General features: G+C 39.7%; 3 protein-coding genes across 5 annotated transcripts in view; all 3 read left to right on the forward strand.

Moving 5' to 3' along the window:
* The window catches only part of LOC128030474 (adhesion G protein-coupled receptor B1-like), a 109,645-nt gene that overhangs the window by 21,650 nt on the left and 63,163 nt on the right, over positions 1-24,832 (forward strand). The gene's annotated exons all lie outside the window — the stretch shown is intronic.
* Positions 2,636-9,780, forward strand: LOC128030191 (putative protein TPRXL). Its single transcript, XM_052617671.1, has 8 exons — positions 2,636-2,794; positions 5,861-6,053; positions 6,157-6,225; positions 6,408-6,509; positions 8,341-9,183; positions 9,276-9,308; positions 9,557-9,719; positions 9,764-9,780. Exons 2-8 carry the CDS (start codon positions 5,862-5,864, stop codon positions 9,778-9,780), a joined length of 1,419 nt encoding a protein of 472 aa, XP_052473631.1. The 5' UTR covers positions 2,636-2,794; position 5,861.
* LOC128030478 (uncharacterized) lies at positions 9,766-12,479 on the forward strand. Its single transcript, XM_052618151.1, has 3 exons — positions 9,766-11,510; positions 11,635-11,772; positions 11,960-12,479. Exons 1-3 carry the CDS (start codon positions 9,824-9,826, stop codon positions 12,178-12,180), a joined length of 2,046 nt encoding a protein of 681 aa, XP_052474111.1. The 5' UTR covers positions 9,766-9,823; the 3' UTR covers positions 12,181-12,479.

The raw sequence follows: 24,832 nt of genomic DNA on the forward strand, positions 1-24,832 counted from the left end.
TTTTTTATTGTGCAGTCCAGATTCCTGAATAGAGTTCTGCTGGCATGAGCCCTAACTGTACGTACACACAGCCGCCGACTTGAGCTGCAAAGAAGCTCTGGCCGCCCTGTCAAGGACGCTTGTCAAAAAGTACGGGGAAGCTTGTTGACGCTTTGGCCGCTCTGACATAGCATGGAGAAGAGAAGTGTCACAACATAAAATGTAATAAACAGAAAAAACAAGCAATACACTGAAGAAACCTTTTATAATGACAGAATTATTATAACCGTTTTGGTCACATTTGTTTGGGAAGAAAAGAATAATTAGCTATTATTGTTATATTAATATTATATTTACTTTAATGTAATTGGTCAAATTGGTGTTACCGTGAGCAAATTAATTGCATTCCCGCTTAAAACGAGCGCTCGTAAATATTTCAAATAAGTTGAGCTCATTCTCAAATGTGTATCACTGTCGGATAATCGTGAAGTTGTTGTGTTTGGTGCTGCTTGAGAAGACATCGGACTCGGAGATTTTGGGTTCATGAAACCCTCCAGGGCCGTTATCAATTCAGAGAGTATCACCGGCTGGTGCAGCAGCTGCAGCTCGATGACGAGAGGTACGTCCAGCGGAACTTCAGGCTGGACACAGTTTGATAGCGTGTTGATAGAACTAATGTTTTGGTAGGAACGAAAGTTTACATCGTATGTTTCTCCGGAATCAGCCAGCGCGAAGGACGTCTATATTCCGATTGGTTGCTGCCGTTTTGCTGCTGCTTGCCGCTGAACATAGCTCATTACCATAAAGTTGAGCTACTTCAACTTTCAGATTGACGCTCTAGTCGCTCAAAACGCCATGCCAAGGAATTTGACGCTCCTTGCAGCTGAGAGAAGCCAGCTTCCATTGAAAAGGAATGACTTCCGGTAACTTTGGAAGCTCAAGTCGGCGGAGGTGTGTACGTCGTACAGTAAAACAAAGCAGTTGCATTTTTGCACTTCTGGTTCCATCAACCCAAAGTCAATGTTTATTTGCACATACATAACCCAATTATGCATAATAAGCCAACAGTTCTGGTGGTCATGTAAACGCAGACTAAGGTAATCATAAACGGCATAAGCATAAACCAATCGACACAGCTAGATTTTGTCTATGTTGTTCCAAACCCGTAAAACCTTCGTTCATCTTCGGAACACAAATTAAGATATTTTTGATGAAATCTGAGAGCTGGATCACTCCTCCATAGACTTCCAAGGGACTGAAACTTGTTGGCCCAGAAAAGTTATAAAAGAGATCGTTAATATAGTCCAAGTGACTACAGTGGCTCAGTCTTAAGTATATCAAGCGACGAGAATACTCTTTGTGTGCAAAAAACAACAAAAATAATGACTTTATTCTACTATTCATTTCCTTCTCTTTGGGCCACGAGTTTTTTCACGTAGTAAAACTGTGCAGTGCGTCTGTGTTACACGTCACCACGTAGGCTCACTATTGGCCGACGCTGGTCATGTGTGTGATGCATGTGACGTGCAACACAGACGCACTGCACAGTTTTACTACGTGAACTCACTCGTGGCCCAGAGAGAAGGAAATGAATAGTGGAATAAAGTCGTTATTTTTATTTATTTTTTGCGCACAAAAAGTATTCTCGTCGCTTGATAAACTTAAGACTGAGCCACTGTAGTCACTTGGACTATATTAATGATCTCTTTAATAACTTTTCTGGGCCAACAAGTTTCAGTCCCTTGGAAGTCTATGGAGGAGTGATCCAGCTCTCAGATTTCATCAAAAATATCTTAATTTGTGTTCTGAAGATGAACGAAGGTTTTACGGGTTTGGAACAACATGAGGGTGAGTAATTACTGAAAGAAATTTCATTTTTGGGTAAACTATCCCTTTAACCTGTGTTCTGTGGCTTATTGAAGTGAGCATGTGTGATGTGTGACAGGAAAGTGTCCTTATTGTGGATTTAAGCACATCCAGAGAGAGCAAGCGTTTTCTCTACCCAAGAAACTCTTAATATGTGTTCTCATCTCATGCAGAGGTGGTACAGTCAAAATCCTGCATCCGATACTGGATGAGAGGAGAATATGAGTCTGTAAGATTCCCACTGATATTCTGGAATACTCTTGGGATTTATTTAACATCACAAGTGACATGACATATGAAATACACAAAGTCAGATACACATATGGTTTGCTTTTGACGTCATTAACCTGATTTACTTATAAAGGCACACAATCAGTCAAACATACATTACAAGAATGTAGAAACATTATATATATTACACAAGGATATGGATTTTCTATAGGGTTCTAAAATCCTATAAGGTTTTTGTGGAGGGAACTAGGTGAGGTGAACTACCGGGTTGCCCTTCAAAAATACGTCATCACTGCGGCACTCTGTTCTAAACAATATATAGTCATGATAATATTGTTTGTGTAAGAAAATGTATGTAATTTTAACTGTATAATTTTAAGACTTAAAAGTATGAAAAGCAAAGCATGCTTTGAGATTAGCCTGCCTGACTATTTTCCTTCAGTAATTTCCCTTCTACATCATATAATGTACATCATATGGTAGAGAACTTTTAGTAAGAATCAAAATAATATTTGACATTAAAGCAACTGAAGCTAATGTATTTCTCCTCTTCAGGGCGTGGAGTTTTCACCACTGGAGCTTTTTTCAGAGGTGATTTTGTTCTTGAATACAGAGGTGAACTTCTGAGTTCACAGGAGAGTCTGGACCGAACTGGACACTACACTGAAGCTGAGAACACGTTCCTGTTTGATTTTCAGTGGCATGGCAAAAATTGGTGGTGAGTACAGAACTGTTGGATTGATGTAGTAGGTATGCTAAAATATCTGGATCTGTAAGATACTTAGTTCATGCCTGTAGTTCTGTTCGCTCGTTTCTTTTGGTCCGGATACGCTTAGTGTTCAGATTGGCATTTCTATCGTTGAACCTAAGTTATGATTGACCAGTCTGTCCTTTTTAGGGTCACATATTCCTGTTTTTGGTTTATTTACATGTCTCTGGTCCATGTTATATTCATATTTCATTTGAACTGCACCAGAGTTCATTTGGAAGCCAACTGAAACCCTTCCTTTCAGCGTCTCGGTCCGCTTGTTTGGTCGCACCAGGTTTCAAATAGCAGCTTTCACATTTATTCAGATGAACCACATTAACAGCCTAAAAAAACATGCCAGATGTGAACACACCCTAATACTTCAAATCAGTGGTGGACGAAGTACACAAATCAAGTACTTGAGTAAAAGTACAGATACATATGGTAAAATATTACTCCAGTAAAAGTAAAAGTACTCCTTTTTCAATTTTACTTAAGTGAAAGTACAAAAGTACTCAATTTTTTATGTACTTAAGTAAAAAAGTACTGCAAGATAGATGTTTGCAATTTTATATAGGCTACTTAATTTAATTTTAGCACATTTTTTATAATCCTACTGCTCAAAATACCTTGGATTTTTTTCAAAATAACCACTATATGGAGTCAAGATATATTTTTGTTGTTGATATGGACTACGTTGATGAGAGTGATGTTAACTGTGAAGCTTACACTGTGATGTACCTGAGAGAAAACAGAGATGACTATCTGATCTTCACCAGTAAGAACAAAGTATTTTAAAGTTAGTTGTTTTACAGAACATCAAAGTTACAGCACAGACCAAAAGTTTGGACACACCTTTTCATTCAAAGAGTTTTCTTTATTTTCATGACTATGAAAATTGTAGAGTCACACTGAAGGCATCAAGGGCTATTTGACCAAGAAGGAGAGTGATGGGGTGCTGCTCCAGATGACCTGGCCTCCACAGTCACCGGACCTGAACCCAGTCGAGATGGTTTAGGGGTGAGCTGGACCGCAGACAGAAGGCAAAAGGGCCAACAAGTGCTAAGCATCTCTTGGGGAACTCCTTCAAGACTGTTGGAAGACCATTTCAGGTGACTACCTCTTGAAGCTCATCAAGAGAATGCCAAGAGTGTGCAAAGCAGTAATCAAAGCAAAAGGTGGCTACTTTGAAGAACCTAGAATATGACATATTTTCAGTTGTTTCACACTTTTTTATGTATAGAATTCCATATATAATTCCACATGTGTATATTCATAGTTTTGATGCCTTCAGTGTGAATCTACAATTTTCATAGTCATGAAAATAAAGAAAACTCTTTGAATGAGAAGATGTGTCCAAACTTTTGGTCTGTACTGTATATATGACATGATGATAAGGCCTGAAGTTAGGAAGAACATTTTAAGGAAAAAAATAATAAAAAAAGTTTCATAATGATTTTTTCCTTCTCAAATCTTGTATGTGGTTTAAAAACACCCCTGGCCAAACGGGGTGCATCTCTTCCCACTGATAATTACTGTAGTTACCATGTTCTGAACATCACATCCTTTCTTTTCTAACCAGATGTAATCTATATTATGTAATCTATATAATCTATAATATATATATATATATATATATATATATATATATATATATATATATATATATATATATATATATATAGGTGGCTGAATAAAAATATGTGGACATTATAAAAATTACATCAACTTAGCACCAACAAGCTTGTTAGCTAGACAGTTAGCATCAGCTAACAATATTTACTTATTTTCAATACGATGAACCTTCATGTCTGTCTACTCGTCTAGTTAATCCAAACAATATACATATGTATAACGTTACTTTCGATAAACAATATAAAAACAGACGTCACATAGGACATTTTAATAAAACTGTTAACATTACGGCAGCGGTGAATTTGAACGTGCATGAGTTATTGTATTTAATCTGTGTTATTTTATGGGTTTTTTTGTTGTTGTTGTTTTTTGTTGGTTTTTTTACCTAAAATTGATGTGTCTGCATCGTCTGCACTCGAGCATTTCAGTGGGCTTAAATAGATCACTCTTTTCAACGGATTTAGTCCCCAAACAACTGACAGTTTTGACCTAAATATGATATTCAGTTACAATAATTAATCCAAAATTTCGACATTAATAACTTACTTTTAGCAACGTCAGACGCACACGCGCTCACAAGATCTCCCGGTTCTTACTTCTGGGGACTCGTCTCGCACTAAACGGTTCATTTGAATCAGTGAGTGGTCGACACCAGAACAGCTGCAATCGGATCATTCTAATTCGTAAACGAATCGTTTGATGTGATTCGCGATCCGATTTAAAAGTTTATTTTGAAAAGATTCAGTTCGTTCATGATGAATCAGGCACCGCTTCTGCGTGTCGGAGCACGTGATATATTATAGTGAGTAACGATATGTTTTATGAAATGTAGTGAAGTAAAAAGTACGATTTTATGCTTTGGAATGTAGTGAAGTAAAAGTAAAAGTTGCTCAAAATAAAACTACTCCAGTAAAGTACAGATACTTGAAAAATGTACTTAAGTACAGTAACGAAGTAAAGCTACTCCGTTACTGTCCACCACTGCTTCAAATTCACCATGAACTGACATAGAGTACGGAGTGTAGTTTCTTTGAGTCATCAAAAAAAATTCCCCCTGTATTCCCTAAAGAGAACAACATGGTAACTTTTAGATGCTTTTATCTGAGAGCTGTACATTACCATACAATGCAGTACACTATCATATAGATTAGTGGTTCTGGTCCCTCCTCTGCAGGTTCTGTATGTCTCCTTCACCTGATGCACTCAGATGAGTTCATAGAGCCATGTTCTGATGAAGAACTCCTCATCTCAATCAGGTGGATTAAAACACCAGACATACAGCATATGCAGAGCGGTGGGTTCCCAGGACTGGGGTTCAGAACCACTTGTAAAAATAACTGTACATGTCTAGCATATATACTAAGATTATAAGTATTGAGTGTTCATTTTATGTTTTTATAGCATGGATGCATCTAAAGAAGACTCGTCTTTGGGAAGACTTGCAAACGATGAGACCAGAAATCCTACTTGCAAAATGAGAACCGTTGAAGTGAGCAGAAAACCTCACCTGTGTCTGTTTGCTGTACGAGACATTCTACCAGGAGAGGAAATCACTTACAATTATGGAGACTCAGATTGGCCATGGCGAGTCAAGGTACTATCAATAAAATGCTAAAGAGATTGATCAGTAATTCATGATAATTTTTTACTCTAATTCTGATTAGTTACCATGTGATTGTGGTCTCATATTTCTCAAGCCTTTGAATAAAGCATCAGCAGAATCCACTGATAAAACGAGAGCCAGCAGTTTGCGCCTGCATAAATCCGTAAGTCCACTTTAAAACATCTGTATCATTATTCTATATTATTGACTCTCTCAGCATAGAGTTGTGTGTGGAATGATATATAAAGTATAGGACAGCTAGAGGAATGAACATTAACAAGTTTTTTTGTCCTTTACAAATATTCTGATATTTTGATATTCACTGGTTTCTTTTCTGACATCTAGCCCCATTGTGCAGCTTCTGTTTCCTCTCCTGAACTGGACAAGGTAAACAGCAATGGTCCTCATAAGCAGTCAGGCAAAGCAAGAACATCAAGGAATAAAACGGTAACCATCTTAAACATGCAGCAACTATCTACTGATGTTTACTGCCAGCTAGTTAAAAATGCAATAAGTGATTTCTGAGAAACACTTAATATTTGAAATCGACACCCAAACAAACACACCCCTCCCTTCATTGCTCCGCCCCCAAAATAATGAACACGCAACACAGGAAACCACTATTAGCTGGTGCTCAGGTGTTCAAATAGAAAATATCTTTATTGCTGGCAAACCATAGAATGGTTTGGTTTAAGTTGATTTGTAGGTGCATATCGACTTCATCCAGCACCCGTGTCATTTGAAATGTATTTATCTACTCACAATTAAAAAAAACAAACAAGAAATTATTTAACGCTGCAGTCCTAGTTTTTCGTCTTTGTCACCATTTCTGTTCGAAATCTGCAATTGCAGTCATTTGTGGAATTATCAACTTTACATGGGTTGTGCTTTGACACGGCACAGGGAGAATGAATCCAATGTTTTGAGGAGAACGCGCTGCTGTCAATCACATCGCGTCGGTGTGGATACTGTCATTTGCAATCACAGATTATACTTTTTGGAAGTATGAGTCATGACCAACAGAAGAATGTTCACCGGAAAATGACACTGGAACAAGTAACATCCACTTTTGTTCTGACCAACTAAGGGTAAAAAAAGCATTGCAGTAAATCGCGCTGATGAAAGGTGGGGTATGTGATTTGCAAAACGGCCGGCAGATTTTAAAATTACACAACTCCTATGGTCTTACCTTCTTTCCTTTGACTCCACCCATTCGAAGAACATGGACACGATGGGGGAGGGGGTATGGTACGACCGTTTGATTGATGCAGTTACTGTCTAATGATTCTAGGTAGTTTTGGAAATGATTGGCTGGAGTTTTTCCGAGTCCTGCCCGTTCCACAGATGATTAAATTGCCTAATTCTCATTTCAGTGCTTCTAACTCAGTGGCTGTAAGTGGGTTAGGAATAGGATTTCAAGTGATTTTGAAAAAATGGACAAAAAAGACAATTACATACCCCACCTTTAAATCTAAAAATCGCTTATCAATTATCATATCACATCAAACCGTGCAAATTATACTTTGTTCTCAAATTGTTAATGTTAACAACATCAGCATTGTGTGACTACATTTAAGGCCCTTCAGATATTTATCCTTGTTTTCGTGTGGGCCAGGTGGCCAGTCTCTTTTTTTCTGTAGCCACTCCAAAGTCCAAGTCTTTTGCATTTTACAACGGGTGAATCTCAGTTGTCACTGGTGATTGTCGTTTGAACCTTTCTGGATCTGCCATCAAATTAATACGTTTAATTATATCAATTGCTGTGAGAAATGGATATAAATCTCCACCTCCAACATCCTCACACGCAATATATCCAATAAGCCGAAAATCCTTCTCTATGTGTACAGAAGTGACGTAATGACGCAAAAAATGCTTGAAATTCACGCGGAAATACACCAGTACCACTGGAATTAAAAATATTATTACAAGCTTACTGTTTTGAATCAAGCTAAGGCAAGCAGATAGGAAATCTGGAAATTAATTATGTAGTGAACTAATCCTTTAACTAGTTATTGGTTCAGTGTTTTAATGTCTGAACCAATGTAACTATTAATGTGACTTTTGTCACAATTTGTATGTAAAGTTTGTATAAATGTTTGGTTAGAGTTTTTTATTTTATTAATGATCTTTGCTTTGAAATGTGCAAAACATGTTTGTTTATTTTTTGATCACCCTTACAGTGTGTTTGTTCTTGTCTTATATGGATGCCACAGTTTTCAATATTGTTAAAGTACATTTTATTCTTGTTTAAGCTAAATTCCTCTTATTACATCTGCAGAAGCAGTTCCAATCAAGACTGTTACAGTCATCCTCAGTCGCATCCACATCTGATGCACCCTCTTCATCGGCACCCTGTGCTTTGTTCACCTCTATAATGGCCTTATCAACCTCATGCCCTCCTGCCCTGTCCTCATCACCGTCAACACCACCTGCGCCACCCACGTCACCTTCAACCTCGCCTGCGCAGCCTTCATCACCTTCTCATGTGCAGCCCTCATCATCCTCATCCTCGCCTGCGCAGCCTTCATCACCTTCTCATGTGCAGCCCTCATCGCCTTCTCATGTGCAGCCCTCATCATCCTCATCCTCGCCTGCGCAGCCTTCATCACCTTCTCATGTGCAGCCCTCATCGCCTTCTCATGTCCAGCCCTCATCATCCTCATCCTCACCTGCGCAGCCTTCATCACCTTCTCATGTGCAGCCTTCATCACCTTCTCATGTGCAGCCCTCATCATCCTCATCCTCGCCTGCGCAGCCCTCATCACCTTCTCATGTGCAGCCCTCATCATCCTCGCCTGCGCAGCCTTCATCACCTTCTCATGTGCAGCCCTCATCATCCTCATCCTCGCCTGCGCAGCCTTCATCACCTTCTCATGTGCAGCCCTCATCATCCTCATCCTCGCCTGCGCAGCCCTCATCACCTTCTCATGTGCAGCCCTCATCGCCTTCTCATGTGCAGCCCTCATCGTCCTCATCCTCGCCTGCGCAGCCCTCATCACCTTCTCATGTGCAGCCCTCATCATCCTCATCTTCTCCTGCTCCACCCTTATCTTCACCTTGTGCTGCATCAACACCTGTGGTTCACTCATCACAGGCGTCTGAGACCCTCTCATTAAGGAAGGTGGGTAGATTCATTTTTGGACTGGTAAATCTTACAATAAATTATATGAAATAAAATATTATTTATATTTGTTTGTATTTCTCCTCTTCCAGATATCCTCTTTAAGGCCATCAAGAAAAAGACAGGTATGTCACTTGCCATGTGATCATTTATACGCTCAATATTTTTTGCATAATTATGGCTTTGCTTGCCAGTATCGGCAAATGATGAAACGTAATGTTACATGATCCACTGCCATACCCACTATGCCCAAATACTACCTGTTCTATTAGATTCTGCCAGTGGTGTACTCGTGTGATCACTAAAATATATAATTGAAAAAAAAAAAAAACATTTTGTACTATTTGAGTAAGTGTTAAATTCTCTCATTCAGTATTCAGGAAGTGCCGTCTGTGATACAGACTACAGCGATGTCACCGACTACAGCGATGTTGACTATATACCAAAAATCAGCTCAGATGATTCAGATGGTAGTTCTTCTGGACATGACATGGTCAAAAGTGCTTTGATACATCCAACATCTCCCAAAGAGGCAGGTAGTTTATCTGATCAATGTATGACCGCACCATCACTTAAAAAGATGAAATGCCAATCTAAAGAGACAAACACCTCGTCTGGTGATAAGACTTTTATTCAGTCAATGCCATCACCTAAGCAGGAACGCAAGACGTACAACAAAAAGCAGTATTGCCTTTATTGCTCTAAGCCATATTCAAAAATGGCCAGACACCTTGAATTTGTCCATCGCAACGAAGTGGGGGTTGTAAAGGCAGTAGCATTTCCAAAACATTCCAAAGAAAGACGAGTCCAGTTAAACCTCCTTAGAAAAAGGGGCAACTTTGCCCACAACACCGATGTGGTGAGACAAGGACATGGGGAGATGATTGCCTGCTACCGTCCAAAAAATAGTCAAAGAGCCAATGAATTTATTCACTGCATTTACTGCCAAGGGCTTTATAACAAGCGTAGCCTTTGGAAACATATCAAAAACTGTCCCCTGAAACCAAAAAATGAGGATGCCCAGGGCAGGAAAAGAGTTCGATCCCTGTGTGCTCTAAACACACCAGTGGGCTTAGAAGTGAGCAAAGGATTCAAGAAAGTACTCTCCTTTATGAACTATGATGAAGTTTCGCGTGTAGTTCATACTGACAGATGCATCATGCAGCTGGGGGAGCACATGTTCAACAGGATGGGGTCTGATGTGACCAAACATGACTACATCAGACAGAAGATGAGAGAAGTAGGCAGACTTCTTCTTGAAGCAAGGAAGATTACCCCACTGAGAACAATGGTAGACTTCATTATACCAACTAACTTCAAACATGTCATAGCAGCTGTTAAAGTTGTATCTGGCTATGATGAAGAGAAAAACTCCTACCGCATTCCTTCTTTAGCTCTCAAACTTGGGCATTCTTTAAACAAGATATCTAGCATTGTTGAGAGCAATGCCATGATGTATGGAGATCATGAGCGTGCTGAGTGTGCCCGAGACTTCAGGAAAATACACCAGGCAAGGTGGAATGAGTACATTTCTGCTGGTGCTATAACTACATTGAAAGAAGCCAAGTGGAACACACCACAGATCATTCCTTTCACTCAGGATGTCAAAGTCCTGCACACACATCTTGAAAAGAAACACAATGAGCTCCTAAGTAAGCTCAGATCTTGCCCTTCTGCTGACAGCTACGCTGCTCTAGCCAAGGTCACGCTGTCCCAGGTCATCCTGTTCAACCGAAGGAGAGAAGGTGAGGTATCCCGGATGCTTTTGTCAGCTTTTAAAAGCAGGGATTCTTCTGAGCTACACGAAGACATTGCCATCTGTCTGTCTGAGTTTGAGAGGAAGCTGTGTCTGCACTTCTCAAGAGTTGAGATCCGTGGTAAACGAGGGAGAAAGGTTCCTGTGCTCCTCAAGCCTTCCATGGTTTCTGCCATGGAGCTGCTTGTTGAAACGCGTGAGCTTTGTGGTGTTCCAGCAGAGAATCCCTTTATGTTTGCTAGATGTGGAGCAATGTCTGCCTACAGAGGAGGAGAGTGCATCAACAAAGCTGCTTGCGAATGTGGCATAAAGAACCCTGATGCACTGTCATCAACTAGGCTTAGGAAACACATAGCAACCATGTCTAAAATTCTTAACCTTAATGAGAATGAAGCAGACCAACTGGCTGATTTCCTTGGTCACGATATCAGAATCCACAGACAGTATTATCGGTTACCAGAGGGAACACTGCAGCTGGCAAAAATGAGTAAAGTCCTAATGGCCATGGAGAAAGGAACACTGTCTGACTACAAAGGAAAGAAACTTGATGACATTGAAATTGACCCAAATGGTATGAGTATACATGCTCTGTGTGTATCTGTGCTGTACATATTTACAAAACAATGTATATATTCATGTCACAGATACTAGGTATAAGCAATAAAGTGTTCATTTTTCGTTAATTAATTATTAAGAGCAACTTGAGGCCCAAGGTGATTCCATGTCAAGTGATGAGGAGGATTCCAGTGACCTATCTCAGACACCAGCACCAGCACCAGTACAGACTGATCAACCTGTTCTATCTGAACAAGCTGTTTCACAGGAGGATCAAGGTAAGAAAAATCTCTACATTGCACAAACAACAATAATCAAATAAACATGAATTAGCTCCATGCAGCAATATCCAGACAAATTAAAAAAAAATTATGCATTAGGACACAGTCTTGATTTGCTCTTTACTCACCGATTTAGTTGTAATGAGAATGTGTAATGAGAATTTACTTTTTAATTATTTCATAGGTTCTTCAAATGCTCCAAAAAAGAAATGGGAGGACAGTGAGGTAAAAGCAGTAGAGAGACACATGATGAGTTTCATCAAGACATGCAAAGTTCCTGGTAAGCAAGACTGTGAAAGATGCATTCACGCAGAGCCAGAAGCTTTGAAGCAGCGAACATGGACTGGTGTGAAAAATTATGTGCGGAACAGGATCACGACTCTTAAAAGAAAGGGTGGTTTGTAGGAAGGCACAAACACTTCAGCACTTTGCACATTATGCTCTTTTTGTAGGAAATGGAGCTAAATCAAAAGAAATGAGGATAAAGGTGTAGAAATATTTTGTGGATGGAATGAAACAGAATATAAAGTGAAAAGTTAGAGTATAAGAAGGTTAATGAAGAAGTAGAGGATAGTAAGAGTCAATTTTCTTTGTTCAGTTACAATATAGTTGGATGAAATGTCATGTTAACCTTTTTGATATTTCTGTCATAGAGGGAGGAGAGAATGTAAAGATGATAAAAAAGGGAAGAGTGAATAGCTGTGCTGGACATGGGCTATGGCTGGATGTAACCGATTGGTGAGAGTTAATGTGTGCAGACGAGAGAAGCTGAAAACTGAGATGTGATGTCAGACACTTTCTGCTTCCTGTAGTGATGCAGACCCAGAAGCTTTGAAGCAGGGAACATGGACTGGTGTGAAAAATTATGTGCGGAACAGGATCACGACTCCTAAAAGAAAGGGTGGTTTGTAGGAAGGCACAAACACTTCAACACTTTGCACATTATGCTCTTTTCGTAAGAAATGGAGCTAAATTAAAAGAAATTAAGATAAAGGTGTAGACATTAAAATTAAGAGACGCTCGCGCTGTTTGCATACTTTACCACAGCTGAAGTAGAAAAAATTCATTATTTTCCAAATACACAGATATTTCGGAGACATTTTCATTCAATACATGCACTGCTTGATACAGTGTCTGTTTGTACAAGAATAAAGTTCAACATAAGCCTAAATACCAACGTAAAGAGGGAGGAGAGAATGTAAAGGGGACGTAAAGTGGGAGGAGAGAATGTAAAGGGGACGTAAAGAGGTAGGAGAGAATGTAAAGGGGACGTAAAGAGGTAGGAGAGAATGTAAAGGGGACGTAAAGAGGTAGGAGAGAATGTAAAGGGGACGTAAAGAGGTAGGAGAGAATGTAAAGGGGACGTAAAGTGGGAGGAGAGAATGTAAAGGGGACGTAAAGAGGGAGGAGAGAATGTAAAGGGGACGTAAAGTGGGAGGAGAGAATGTAAAGGGGACGTAAAGAGGTAGGAGAGAATGTAAAGGGGACGTAAAGAGGGAGGAGAGAATGTAAAGGGGACGTAAAGTGGGAGGAGAGAATGTAAAGGGGACGTAAAGAGGGAGGAGAGAATGTAAAGGGGACGTAAAGAGGTAGGAGAGAATGTAAAGGGGACGTAAAGAGGTAGGAGAGAATGTAAAGGGGACGTAAAGAGGGAGGAGAGAATGTAACGGGGACGTAAAGAGGGAGGAGAGAATGTAAAGGGCACGTAAAGAGGTAGGAGAGAATGTAAAGGGGACGTAAAGAGGTAGGAGAGAATGTAAAGGGGACGTAAAGAAGGAGGAGAGAATGTAAAGGGGACGTAAAGTGGGAGGAGAGAATGTAAAGGGAACGTTAAGAGGGAGGAGAGAATGTAAAGGGAACGTTAAGAGGGAGGAGAGAATGTAAAGGGGACGTAAAGAGGGAGGAGAGAATGTAAAGGGGACGTAAAGAGGGAGGAGAGAATGTAACGGGGACGTAAAGAGGGAGGAGAGAATGTGAAGGGGACGTAAAGTGGGAGGAGAGAATGTAACGGGGACGTAATGAGGGAGGAGAGAATGTAAAGGGAACGTAAAGGACGTAAAGTAGGAGAGCATGTAAAGGGGGCGTAAAGAGGGAGGGGAGAATGTAAAGGGGACGTAAAGAGGGAGGAGAGAATGTAAAGGGGACGTAAAGTGGGAGGAGAGAATGTAACGGGGACGTAAAGAGGGAGGGGAGAATGTAAAGGGGACGTAAAGAGGGAGGAGAGCATGTAAAGGGGACGTAAAGAGGGAGGAGAGCATGTAAAGGGGACGTAAAGAGGGAGGAGAGAATGTAAAGGGGACGTAAAGAGGGAGGAGAGCATGTAAAGAGGGAGGAGAGCATGTAAAGAGGGAGGAGAGAATGTAAAGGGGACGTAAAGAGGGAGGAGAGCATGTAAAGAGGGAGGAGAGCATGTAAAGAGGGAGGAGAGCATGTAAAGGGGACGTAAAGAGGGAGGAGAGCATGTAAAGAGGGAGGAGAGCATGTAAAGAGGGAGGAGAGCATGTAAAGGGTACGTAAAGAGGGAGGAGAGACAGCGACGCCCTTGCTGTGCCATAAGGCAACAGAGTACAACTAGAGTGATTGGAGAGCAGGAGGACTCAGATAGAGCAGATTCTCTAGAGCGACTCACGAGCTCTGATGATGACACAGCTAATCCACGATTGGCAGGGTACGCCGCTTGAAAAGGATCACGTGTGTTTCATGTCTCTTCTCACACCTTCAGTTCCACTAAGGATCACATCTGTTCTTTATAACAGTAAAAGCTCTTTTCACATAGTTGCGATAAATGTTTATCAAAATAAAACAAATAAAACAATGTAGACCCCACTTCACTGGTATTTAGGCTTATTTTGAACTTTATTCTTGTACAAACAGTAGTGCATGTATTGAATGAAAATGTCTCTGAAATATCTGTATTTGGAAAATAATGCGTTTATTCCACTTCAGCTGTGGTAAAGTATGCAAACTTAGACTGAGCATCACTACAGGAAGCAGAAAGTGTCTGACATCACATCTCAGTTTTCAGCTTCTCTCGTCTGCACACGGCAACTCTCACCAATCGCTTACATCCAGCCACAGCCCATGTCCAGCACAGCTAATATAAGGGAGGAATAGAGGCAGTAAATGTAAAGAGGATGAAAAGAGGGAGGAGTAAAGCGGGTAAAAAGAGGGAGGAGTAGAGTTAAAGAGGATAGAGAGGGAGGAGTAAAGCGGGTAAAAAGAGGGAGGAGTAGAGTTAAAGAGGATAGAGAGGGAGGAGTAAAGAGGGTAAAAAGAGGGACGAGTAGAGTTAAAGAGGGAGGAAGTAAAGGAGGAAGTAGAGAGATTTTGAAGAAGGGTGGATGGAGGAAGTACAGAGGATAGTTGGGCACTGAGAATCATTCCCACCTCCAAGTTAATTGATTTTTCATTGTTGTTCTTTAAAAAAAAAATTTTTTTTGAAGTTCTGTCATTAACTGCAATGTGCACTTTCAACACAATGTGTCCAAGACTGTTAATATTAAAGAGTCATTTAATCAGAGTCCCCAAAGAGTCATTTAATCGGAGTGTGTGTGTCACTCGAGTCCCCAAAGAGTCATTTAATTGGAGTGTGTGTGTCACTAGAGTCCCCAAAGGGTCATTTAATCGGAGTGTGTGTCACCTGAGTCCCCAATGAGTCGTTCAATTGGAGTGTGTGTGTCACTCGAGTCCCCAAAGGGTCATTTAATCGGAGTGTGTGTGTGTCACTAGAGTCCCCAAAGGGTCATTTAATCGGAATGCGTGTGTGTCGCTAGAGTCCCCAAAGGGTCATTTAATCGGAGTGTGTGTGTCACTCGAGTCCCCAAAGGGTCATTTAATCGGAGTGTGTGTGTGTCACTAGAGTCCCCAAAGGGTCATTTAATCGGAGTGTGTGTGTCACTCGAGTCCCCAAAGGGTCATTTAATCGGAGTGTGTGTGTGTCACTAGAGTCCCCAAAGGGTCATTTAATCGGAGTGTGTATCACTATTTTTATTTGTATAGAGTTTTTTTGACAATTACTACACTTTACAGAGGAACATGCCTAATGTCTTAAAACCCCAGTGTGTAGCCAAAGATAACTCTGGTGAGGAAAAGTCCTTAAGATGTTTCTGTGATAATGATTAGTTTACAGTCGATGCTAAATTAACTAGAGGGATGCAGATTCGTTCAGTGAAAGGTTCTCTGCCATGAAGTGAAGTCAGTTTTATTTCTATAGCGCATTATACAATACAGATGGTTTCAAAGGAGCTTCACACAAATAAAATAACTTGCAAATGTCAACAATTATGAAATGACTTATGTAGAGCTGTTTTGCAGTTGAAATTAAAGACAATAGTGTTATTATTCAGCTCAATTCTGTTCATCTTTTGCTTCTGATAGTCAATCAGTCAAGTCAATAACATTTCTGAATGTTAATTGTCATTCCCCAACTGAGCAGCCAAAAGCACTTGATCTCAAGCTACAAATCAGACAAAACATGTAGGCTACCCATTTACAGTGATCTTGCTGAAAAGAAGAAACCCAGTTGACTCTCTCACACCTGTATCTTTGCACTAGCTTGATTTCACTGTCCAGTATTGGAACTTTGAATTGTAATATTCTACTTCTGTCTTCTTAGGATAAATAATATATACCATCTCAACAATGTCCTGAAAGTATACCTTAACCAGAGTTTGTGTATCACCATGGTCCTCAAAGTATGACTTGATCAGAGTTTGTGTTTAATGTCCCCAAAAGCGACATATAAAATAATGTCCCTAAAGTGATGGTAAAATGTCAGGTCTTTAAGGAAGGCTTTTATTGATCAAATCAAGTGATATTTGTGATGACAGCTTCTCCAGAAGTGCAGTCATATCTTTCTTTAGTCTCTAGACCCTTCAGAAAGGGGTGTCCCTAAAGGTAGGGTTTCCAGTCATACGTCCTCACATTGTGGTTAAGTAGGTATGTGTGTGTGTGTGTGTGTGTGTGTGTGTGTGTGTGTGTGTGTGTGTGTGTGTTGTGTGTGTGCGTGTGCGTGTGCGTGTGCGTGTACGTGTGCGTGTGTGGCTTGCTTCCTCACTTCACTCTTTACTCATCTTGCAAATGTCAATCTGTCCACACTGTCCATACAGATTCTTATAATAGGACTATATATCTTTTCTAATGAGAGAGAACGAGAGAGATTAAGCAGGCTGTAATCTCTCTCACTCTCAGGTCCAGACAGTTTGATGGATGGAGCAGGTCATCTCTCAGGCGCTGACAGTGATAGCCTGTGTCAGCCCTCAGATAGTGACATGGCTCAACTGCTCCCGTTCCCTCTCCTTGTCATTCTCCTGCTCTTTTAGTATTAGCATTGCTATACTGAGGATAGATGGGTTGGAGTTACCTTAGAAAGAGGTTTGAATAACTCTGAATGTCTTCGCTGGCATGAAATAGTGTCTCACTGGTACTGTCAATGCGTGTAATGATCTATATCCCTCTGTGGAGTCTGCGTGACTTGGCTTCTCACTCACGGTCCTGCTGGGAAAAACAGGTCATATCGCATAAGGTGGTCAAGCTGATTTTTGGAACATGGTAAATAGTTTTTTTGCTGATCCAAGATGGTCTACCAGCCCAGCCAGGTCTTCACAAGCTGGTAGTGCAGCTGGTCAACCCCCTTAACCAGCTTGACCAACAAATGATCAGCTAGAAACCAGCTGCTCTGTTCCAAAAACACAGATACAAAGCTAGCTAGCTGGATGTGTGTTACAAAAAGAAGCAACAGAACCATCATACTTCAAATTAAGAACAAAAAAATGCATTGAAAAACATGTGATATGCAGGCAGTTAAAAAAAAAAAAGTTTAGACATTATTATTAATTTTTTTTTCAAAGGTTAAACTTAAATACTGCATTTGTAGCACAAGTTTACATAGAATAACAATGGAAAAGCAGTGCAGTGGAATACAAAACATGTTCTGTGTGAACAGCCCTGTAAACCTTTTTTCTTTCGGTCGTATGAATGACTTTTTAAAATACATTTGTTTTTTTTTAGCAGCTTTACAAATGGCTTTAATGTGTAGATTTGACTGTTTAACATTTCTCAAACTTTTAATCTTTAATCAATCAATCGAAAAATATATGAAAACATTTTCAATTATGATTGTTATGTGATATATACACACTTACAATGTTGAACAATGTTCACTTTCAGTTTAAGATAGATTTTGCTGCTAGAAAAGAAAAGACCATCCATGCTCAGAGTTGAAGAAACACCAGTATATCATGGGACTGAATGATGATATTAATTTAACACAGCAACACCCACATATATATATATATATATATATATATATATATATATATATATATATATATATATATATATATATAAACAATTTTTTTTTCTTTTTTTTTTTTTGCTATTTTATGTCCAAAAAAAAAGTATTTCAGTATTTTATTTTATTTTATTTTTTTTTTTAGTGAGGTTAAGGATACAAGTTCCTTGGGGCTCCATATGGACACGTGCGTGCCTTCGGAGACCCTTCTGTGAAGTGTTTGCACGGAAAGCTAATTGTTTACACTGGGTAATTGTGCCCTGAAGGTCTGTCGAGTTTTATTTAGTTTTGTGATGAGCAACCACGGCAGGCCTTTCAGGCTGGGAAGGGCAGAATGGAGACAAAAAGCAAAAGAGAGAGACACAGAAAGACAATGCACGGCTAATTCCTTAAACTTTTATTGCTTCGATGGCACCGTGATCAGATCATCAAGCGTTTAATGTAATTATCCAATGAGCATAATGTTAAGACACTCATCGACTTTTTGTGTTTGTAAGGCATCTGTGTGCCAGTGCCAATGACCCCGTGAAATAGCTCACTCTCTGCCTGCAATCCGCAGTTCCCTTCACAATATCCATCCGCCTGTTTAAGTATTCATTTATTCATGCCCGTGTAGTAAGATGTTAACCGCTGTTGGCCTGTAGGTAAAGCTCGTAAATTTCCTGCTATTGATTTGTAGTAGATATGGATTTCTTCTCTCTCTTTCAAGTGCTGGGGTGAAATAAGCTTTGTTTGGTGGGCCGGGTTTGTGTAAATCTGCCTGTGACATTTTGATAGCTGGAGATGTACCGGGAAAAAAAACAAATATCATTAGAGAGCGGGCCGTATTAAAAGCTGTCAATCAAACGCACCATTATCAAACCGAACGAGATTGTCACGTTCAGAACGGATGTGAGGAAGAAGCCCAGTTATCTGTACAGTTAACTAGAAGACAAAGAGAAACCGCGAGGGACGGACTCACAGGCTAGTCAGTCCGAGAGTCTTTCAGTAAACAGCGAGTCGTAAATATTTCAGCCGTCACAGCAAAGTGTCGACAGCTGTTCCCATCTGCATGTTAATGAAGGCAGAAGCGACGGACCCCAGCTCAATGGGTCTCTTCAGCTGCCACACTCTCTCTCACGCACACACACACACTCCCACACCCAAACTCACTCTCTTTCTCGAGGTCTACCACGGCTCTCTATCACTGGATGGACATTGTATGCCCAGAGCACCCTCAGTCAGTCCCACGTATCTACAAACACACATGTGCGCTTGTTTCTCTAGAGCAGCCGTGAGGTCAGTAGGCTATAGACAGAGAGAAAAAGAAAATGGAATGGATCACAGGTGTGGTTGAGTATGAGGTCAAGTCAAGGTGAGTTAAAGATACACATTATTCCTTATTACACCTACACAAAAACAAGGTTTATATATTTATATATTAATCATCAATGAATCAAAAATCTCATACATTTTTACTAATAAAATATAGTATTTTTTACAAAGCTAGCCATATTTGAACAGTTCATACATTTTTACTGAATTAATTCAATAGTTTCAATAATTTTAATTGAACAGATCTATGCTGATTCTAAGCAGTTTAAATAAATGCATTTTGAAAATATGTGTTTGTTTTTTTACAAAATCAAATACATGCAGGTAATAATAAAATCTATACATAAAGTGCAGAAATCTTACCTGTTTCTTACCTGGAAGAGCAGTTGTGATTTTAAAATATGGCCTTGAACATAGGTGGCAGCAAATTTTATCCCATGACATGTATTCTTATTTGCTCTGATGTAATCAAAAAATAAACATTTGTTTGGAAAGATTTTGAGGTCGATATAGATATTGTACATAAGCAGACTTGTCCTCCTATCTTCACTTTTATAATTTATAAGTGGTTGAAGTAAAGGAACCTGGAAAAAAATATTGAATGATAATGCAGACTTTATCAAAGGCTATTATCTGCAACATTTAGGCTTGATTATGTGTGACAGCTCTCTCTTTCTCCCCAAAAGAGTGGCATTTAAGTGTTGGACCTGTTATTCACGATAAACAAATAAAAGAAGCATCCTTCCAAGGCACAAAAACAGTTAAGATATCTTTTTTGTGTATCATAGAACCATGATGCAATACTCCTAGTTACGGTTGTCCTTAGGAAAATGACACCCCCTTTCATCTCCCACCGCAGATGTCCCCTAAAGTCATTGGGTGAGAACTGACTAAAGCTAACAGAGTGGGATTGTTAGCTTTGTTATGGAGCTGATTAGAGCCATACCGTGTCTGCATAAGAAGAAGCATGCATTGTCTGGCCTCAATGTCACCCCGAGGATGATGTGAGGTCATTTCGTTTCTCAGCCGATGGGGTCAAAACCTCAGTCTTGCATCCCTTATGTGCTATTAAAGAGCTTTGAACAATAATACTGACCAAGTGGATGCTTTTCATTTTTAATTAGCAAAAGCTTGTCTTTTGGGGCTCTTTCCCAAATAGGAACCTCAGCCTTTGCTGTCCTCTTCTGAGGCTAAACATTGTCGCATTAGCTGTTGAGTAATAGTTTGCTGTAGAGTAACAAAGAAAATGCTGGAAAAGAAGTATGTCAACCAGAAATAATTATATAAATAAGAAAAGGAAATAAAATAGAAGAAAGGAAGTACATTAATTTAAAAATAAAGGCAAAAACAATGAAAAAAAAACAGGAAATAAAAGAAGGATGGATGGATGGATGGATGGATGGACAGATATACATATAGCAGAGTGGATAGATAGATACATGTTAAATGATGATAGAAATACTGTTCTATATGGATGGATTAAAAAACATATACAGTACAGTAGATATACATATAGATGGTTGGAAGGATAAATAGATATTAAATGATGGATATACCTATAGATGGATGGATAAGCAAACCTATATTCATATTGATGGATGAACTGATGGACCAATAGACAGAGATAAATGATGGATGAAGGATAAATAGATGGATGGATTATCATACATAGATATGAATGGATGGATCGAAAGACAGACAGGCAGAAATATAAAGAAATCAAACCCATGAAATGTGGTTCCTGCAAAAGTGGGTTCAGTCTGACAGCATAAGGCCTCAGGGTATGATTCCTTTATCCCTGCTCTTAAAACTGGAATGTGCTGTCTGGCTCATTTGCAGTGGACGTGATATGGCTTGATTGGATTTGATATTCACTACAATTCCCTCTCATATGTATCAGATTATGTTCAAGCACAAAGCACTCATTATCTGTGGGATTGATTCTGAGGAATAGAAAAGAGGACTGTCTCAACGCCATCTGCAACAGCCCAACTGTGAGATGTGTGAATTATGAGCGCTTAGCCATTTCATCTCCCGAACTCTCCCAAACACTCTCTGCACACTGAAATGCACTCTCTCTCTCTCTCTCTCTCTCTCTCTCTCTCTCTCTCTCTCTCTCTCTCTCTCTCTCTCACACACACACACACACACACACACACACACACACACACAGAGCCCAGTGTTATTTCCCAGACATGCTTGATTCATTTTGTCACCCTGCTTCCGGAAATAAAGGACCCCTTTTAAGCTAACTGAGCCCCTGATTGTAAATGTTTGTGACAAACTACCGCCGCAATGAATGTGTTTATCATTAAAAGCCCATAAAAGTGTTTGTAAAGCCACGTTTGTAATTTTCGTTGTTTGGCACCACTATAATCCGAGTTACAGATGTCGTAAATTCTGCCGGCATGAAACCCAATTAGGGTAGTATTCAGCACCGTACCCATTCCAAGCCCCTGCTTGGGTGTTGTGTACAGGAGGAGATAATTGCTTTCTTTCATGTGAGGGGATGATATCTTCTGGACGGATGGACAAAGAGCACACAGATGTGGAAGCTGGATAAGAGGACAAATTATTTAGTTAATGAACTGTTGGTTCACATATACAGTATATAATCAATCAGGGAAGGTAATGAAGGGGCTGAGATGTCAAATCTGTGCGTGTTAGCCAGAAATGAAAAGAGCTTAAAATAGATTCATTAGAGACACTGGGTTTCATTCACTAAGTCTTCTGCCTGCAGAAATGATTCTTATGCAAAATTTTCATCGGATTCACAGCACGCACTTCAGTTTGTTCTCATCTCATTCTAATGTTGATAAATCTTGACTAAACTAGGAAATCCACAGTTATAGTAATTAGCATAATTCAAGCCCAGAACATCTACATAACTTTCCACACAATTACTCACAATTATGCTCTATTTGAAGTATCCTTATATGCATATATGGGTATACTTCAATCAGAAACATACTGTACACAAGTAAACAAAGGCTGATGTCCAGTACTACACTCTATAGACAATAGACATACTTTTGAACATTATTAATACACATAAGCTCAAATAAATTTATCAGCAAACAAGACTTTATCCCCCAGTTTTACAGACAAAGCTTAAGCCTAGTCCTAGACCAAAATATAAGTCTGTGCTGTTTCAATTGCAACTTGCACTGGCTGATCTTATGCTGCGTTCCAGGCAGGTTTTTGAGCCGGTAAATCACAACTTCTAACCTCGACTCATGACTTTGTAGCATTTCAGGCAAGTTTCTCCAAACTGCCTGAGCGCAAGGAATTGTAGCTAGATTATACATTTTGTTGCAACGTTATTGTCCTAAGGTTTATTTCTCACCGTGTACCACTTGCATAAACACAGCATCCGAAGACAATTTTATCCGTAGTGGCTGCCATTGTTGTTTTGCAGGCTATGTGATGCCAGAGCTCAGAACTAGGAGTACATCGATCTAGTACGAGTTCACGGGTGGGAAGTCATGGGTTTGACTGCCGTTCCGGTGCACTTCCACGGGTAGAAGGTTGGATATACACGGGTTACAGGTTGCCTGGAAAGTGGCATTAGAACATGTCAGTACCTTTGTTTTGTCTTCAGATGCACACCAGTAATGATTTTTTCTAAGGCATGTTTATAAAAATTACTTAAATGTCCTGATTGAACTATAGCCTAATCCTGGCACATTTTGGTTTAACACATTCCGTGTATTTTAAGTTCATCAGGATATTTCTTGGCATGTGTGGTTTGAGCAGTGTTGTGGGTAACGCGTTACAAAGTAACGCGTTAGAGTACTCTAATTACTTTTTTCCTGAAATTTGTAACTTAACGCGTTAGTTTCGTGCGTAAGTAATCAGTAACTTCGTTTTTTTTTTTTTTTTTTTAAAGTAATCCGTTACTTTAAGGAAAGGAAAATCCCGACTGCAGCGTGCTTTTTGTCAGACAGTAGTCCTAGGTCTACTGTGCCACCTGCGGATGTATCAGCGGAGCCGAAGCTGTGATCGTAAAGTCAATGGCTGTGATGCGTCTGTGCCCTGCGCCTGACCCTGTGTGTGTGTGGGGCTTTTTTTTTCGAACTCCCGGCAAGATAGCAGAGAGGACAGCGTTTGGTTTATGGAAGTACGCACATTATTTTCAATTTGTCAACGAAAAAGAAAAGAACATAACGGCAAAATGCACACTCTGCTTTGGTGAAAAGCTTCTGTCTACCGCCAAAAATTCTACCTCAAATTTAACGCTACGTCTTAATCACTACTTTGAAGAGTAAATGTAAGAGGACTGTTTTAAAGCGAATTTAGGCTTGTGACTGTGAGTGACACTTTAATAATAATTAGTTCGGCTATTAAGCGATTTGTCATTTGCCTGTGTGGCAGTGAAGGATTTAATTCGGTTTGTTATCATTTTTGTTTGACAGGCAGCTGTTAATTTCTGTTAGATCGTTGGCTGGCTGGTTGTTCATAATTTCTAAATGGATTTAAATCTGCAAGCCTGTTTAAGGTTGTGTTTACAAGTAAGCATTCTTGTACTTTGATAACTGCAATATTTAAAGTTAAAGAAAAATCAGGAGTTATCTTGTGGTGCTCATAATATACAGTAGCCTAGGCTACCCGGGCTGGGTAGGTGCGAATTTTGATTAATAATATGTTCTGTGGTAATAAATAAATAAAACGCTATGTGGAATAGCCGATTGCTGACTGTCTTTCCTGTTATTGTTATCCTGCAGTGTTAATTTAGTCGGATGACTGACGTTATTCATTGTCAGGAGTCACGATTTCTAGGTGCATTTAAAGGGGCCGGGGGCTGTGTCTGTCATGTGTGAGCCGCTGCAAACGGCTTTTATTTTTTGGTAACGCATGAGTACTCTAACGCGTTACTATTATGAATAGGTAACGCTGTATCATAACTGATTACTTTTAATTGATGGTAACGTTGTAACCTAACTAACTACTTTCCAAAGTAACTATGCCCAACACTGGGTTTGAGTTGGTTCAGAAGTTTTTATGTAGTATATTAAAAGTATCCTAAAAAAATGTCAACCTTTCATGTCAACCTCGGCTTCTACACAAGATCTCACCGGGCTGCATTTGAACTCTAACAATCAAAAAGGACATTTTAGCACATTGTGTTCTTGGTTCAAGACACTGTTAAACACTTTATGTTGGCTTCCTAGGCATGGACATGTCAATATGTTTTATATTTTATCTGTCTTTGTCTCTCTTGTTGACTCCGATGTAACTCTTTAGCTTTATTTATTTCTTCAGACAGTTAGATGCCTAATTGAAATTAACGTCAGGTAAGCACTAGTCTGTGGCAGAGATGACAGAGAAAATAAACAGTGCCGGAGCAGGCGTGCCAGGGGAAAGAGCGCATGCAGATGCAGTCTGTTAGATCATCACACAAACAGATGTTCAGTTTTCTCTCTACCACCTCAACATTTGTCGTTCTAACAC

The sequence above is a fragment of the Carassius gibelio genome, chromosome A16 (assembly GCF_023724105.1).
Source record: "Carassius gibelio isolate Cgi1373 ecotype wild population from Czech Republic chromosome A16, carGib1.2-hapl.c, whole genome shotgun sequence".
Taxonomy (NCBI): domain Eukaryota; kingdom Metazoa; phylum Chordata; class Actinopteri; order Cypriniformes; family Cyprinidae; genus Carassius; species Carassius gibelio.

Bases quoted from the DNA above. Each gene is read 5' to 3' on its own strand.
- LOC128030191 (XM_052617671.1), top strand. From the start codon at position 5,862: ATGGATGCATCTAAAGAAGACTCGTCTTTGGGAAGACTTGCAAACGAT. The intron at 6,054-6,156 runs GTACTATCAATA...ATATTTCTCAAG, and splicing joins ATTGGCCATGGCGAGTCAAG to CCTTTGAATAAAGCATCAGC. The intron at 9,309-9,556 runs GTATGTCACTTG...TCTCTCATTCAG, and splicing joins GGCCATCAAGAAAAAGACAG to TATTCAGGAAGTGCCGTCTG.
- LOC128030478 (XM_052618151.1), top strand. From the start codon at position 9,824: ATGCCATCACCTAAGCAGGAACGCAAGACGTACAACAAAAAGCAGTAT. The intron at 11,511-11,634 runs GTATGAGTATAC...TTAATTATTAAG, and splicing joins CATTGAAATTGACCCAAATG to AGCAACTTGAGGCCCAAGGT. The intron at 11,773-11,959 runs GTAAGAAAAATC...ATTATTTCATAG, and splicing joins TGTTTCACAGGAGGATCAAG to GTTCTTCAAATGCTCCAAAA.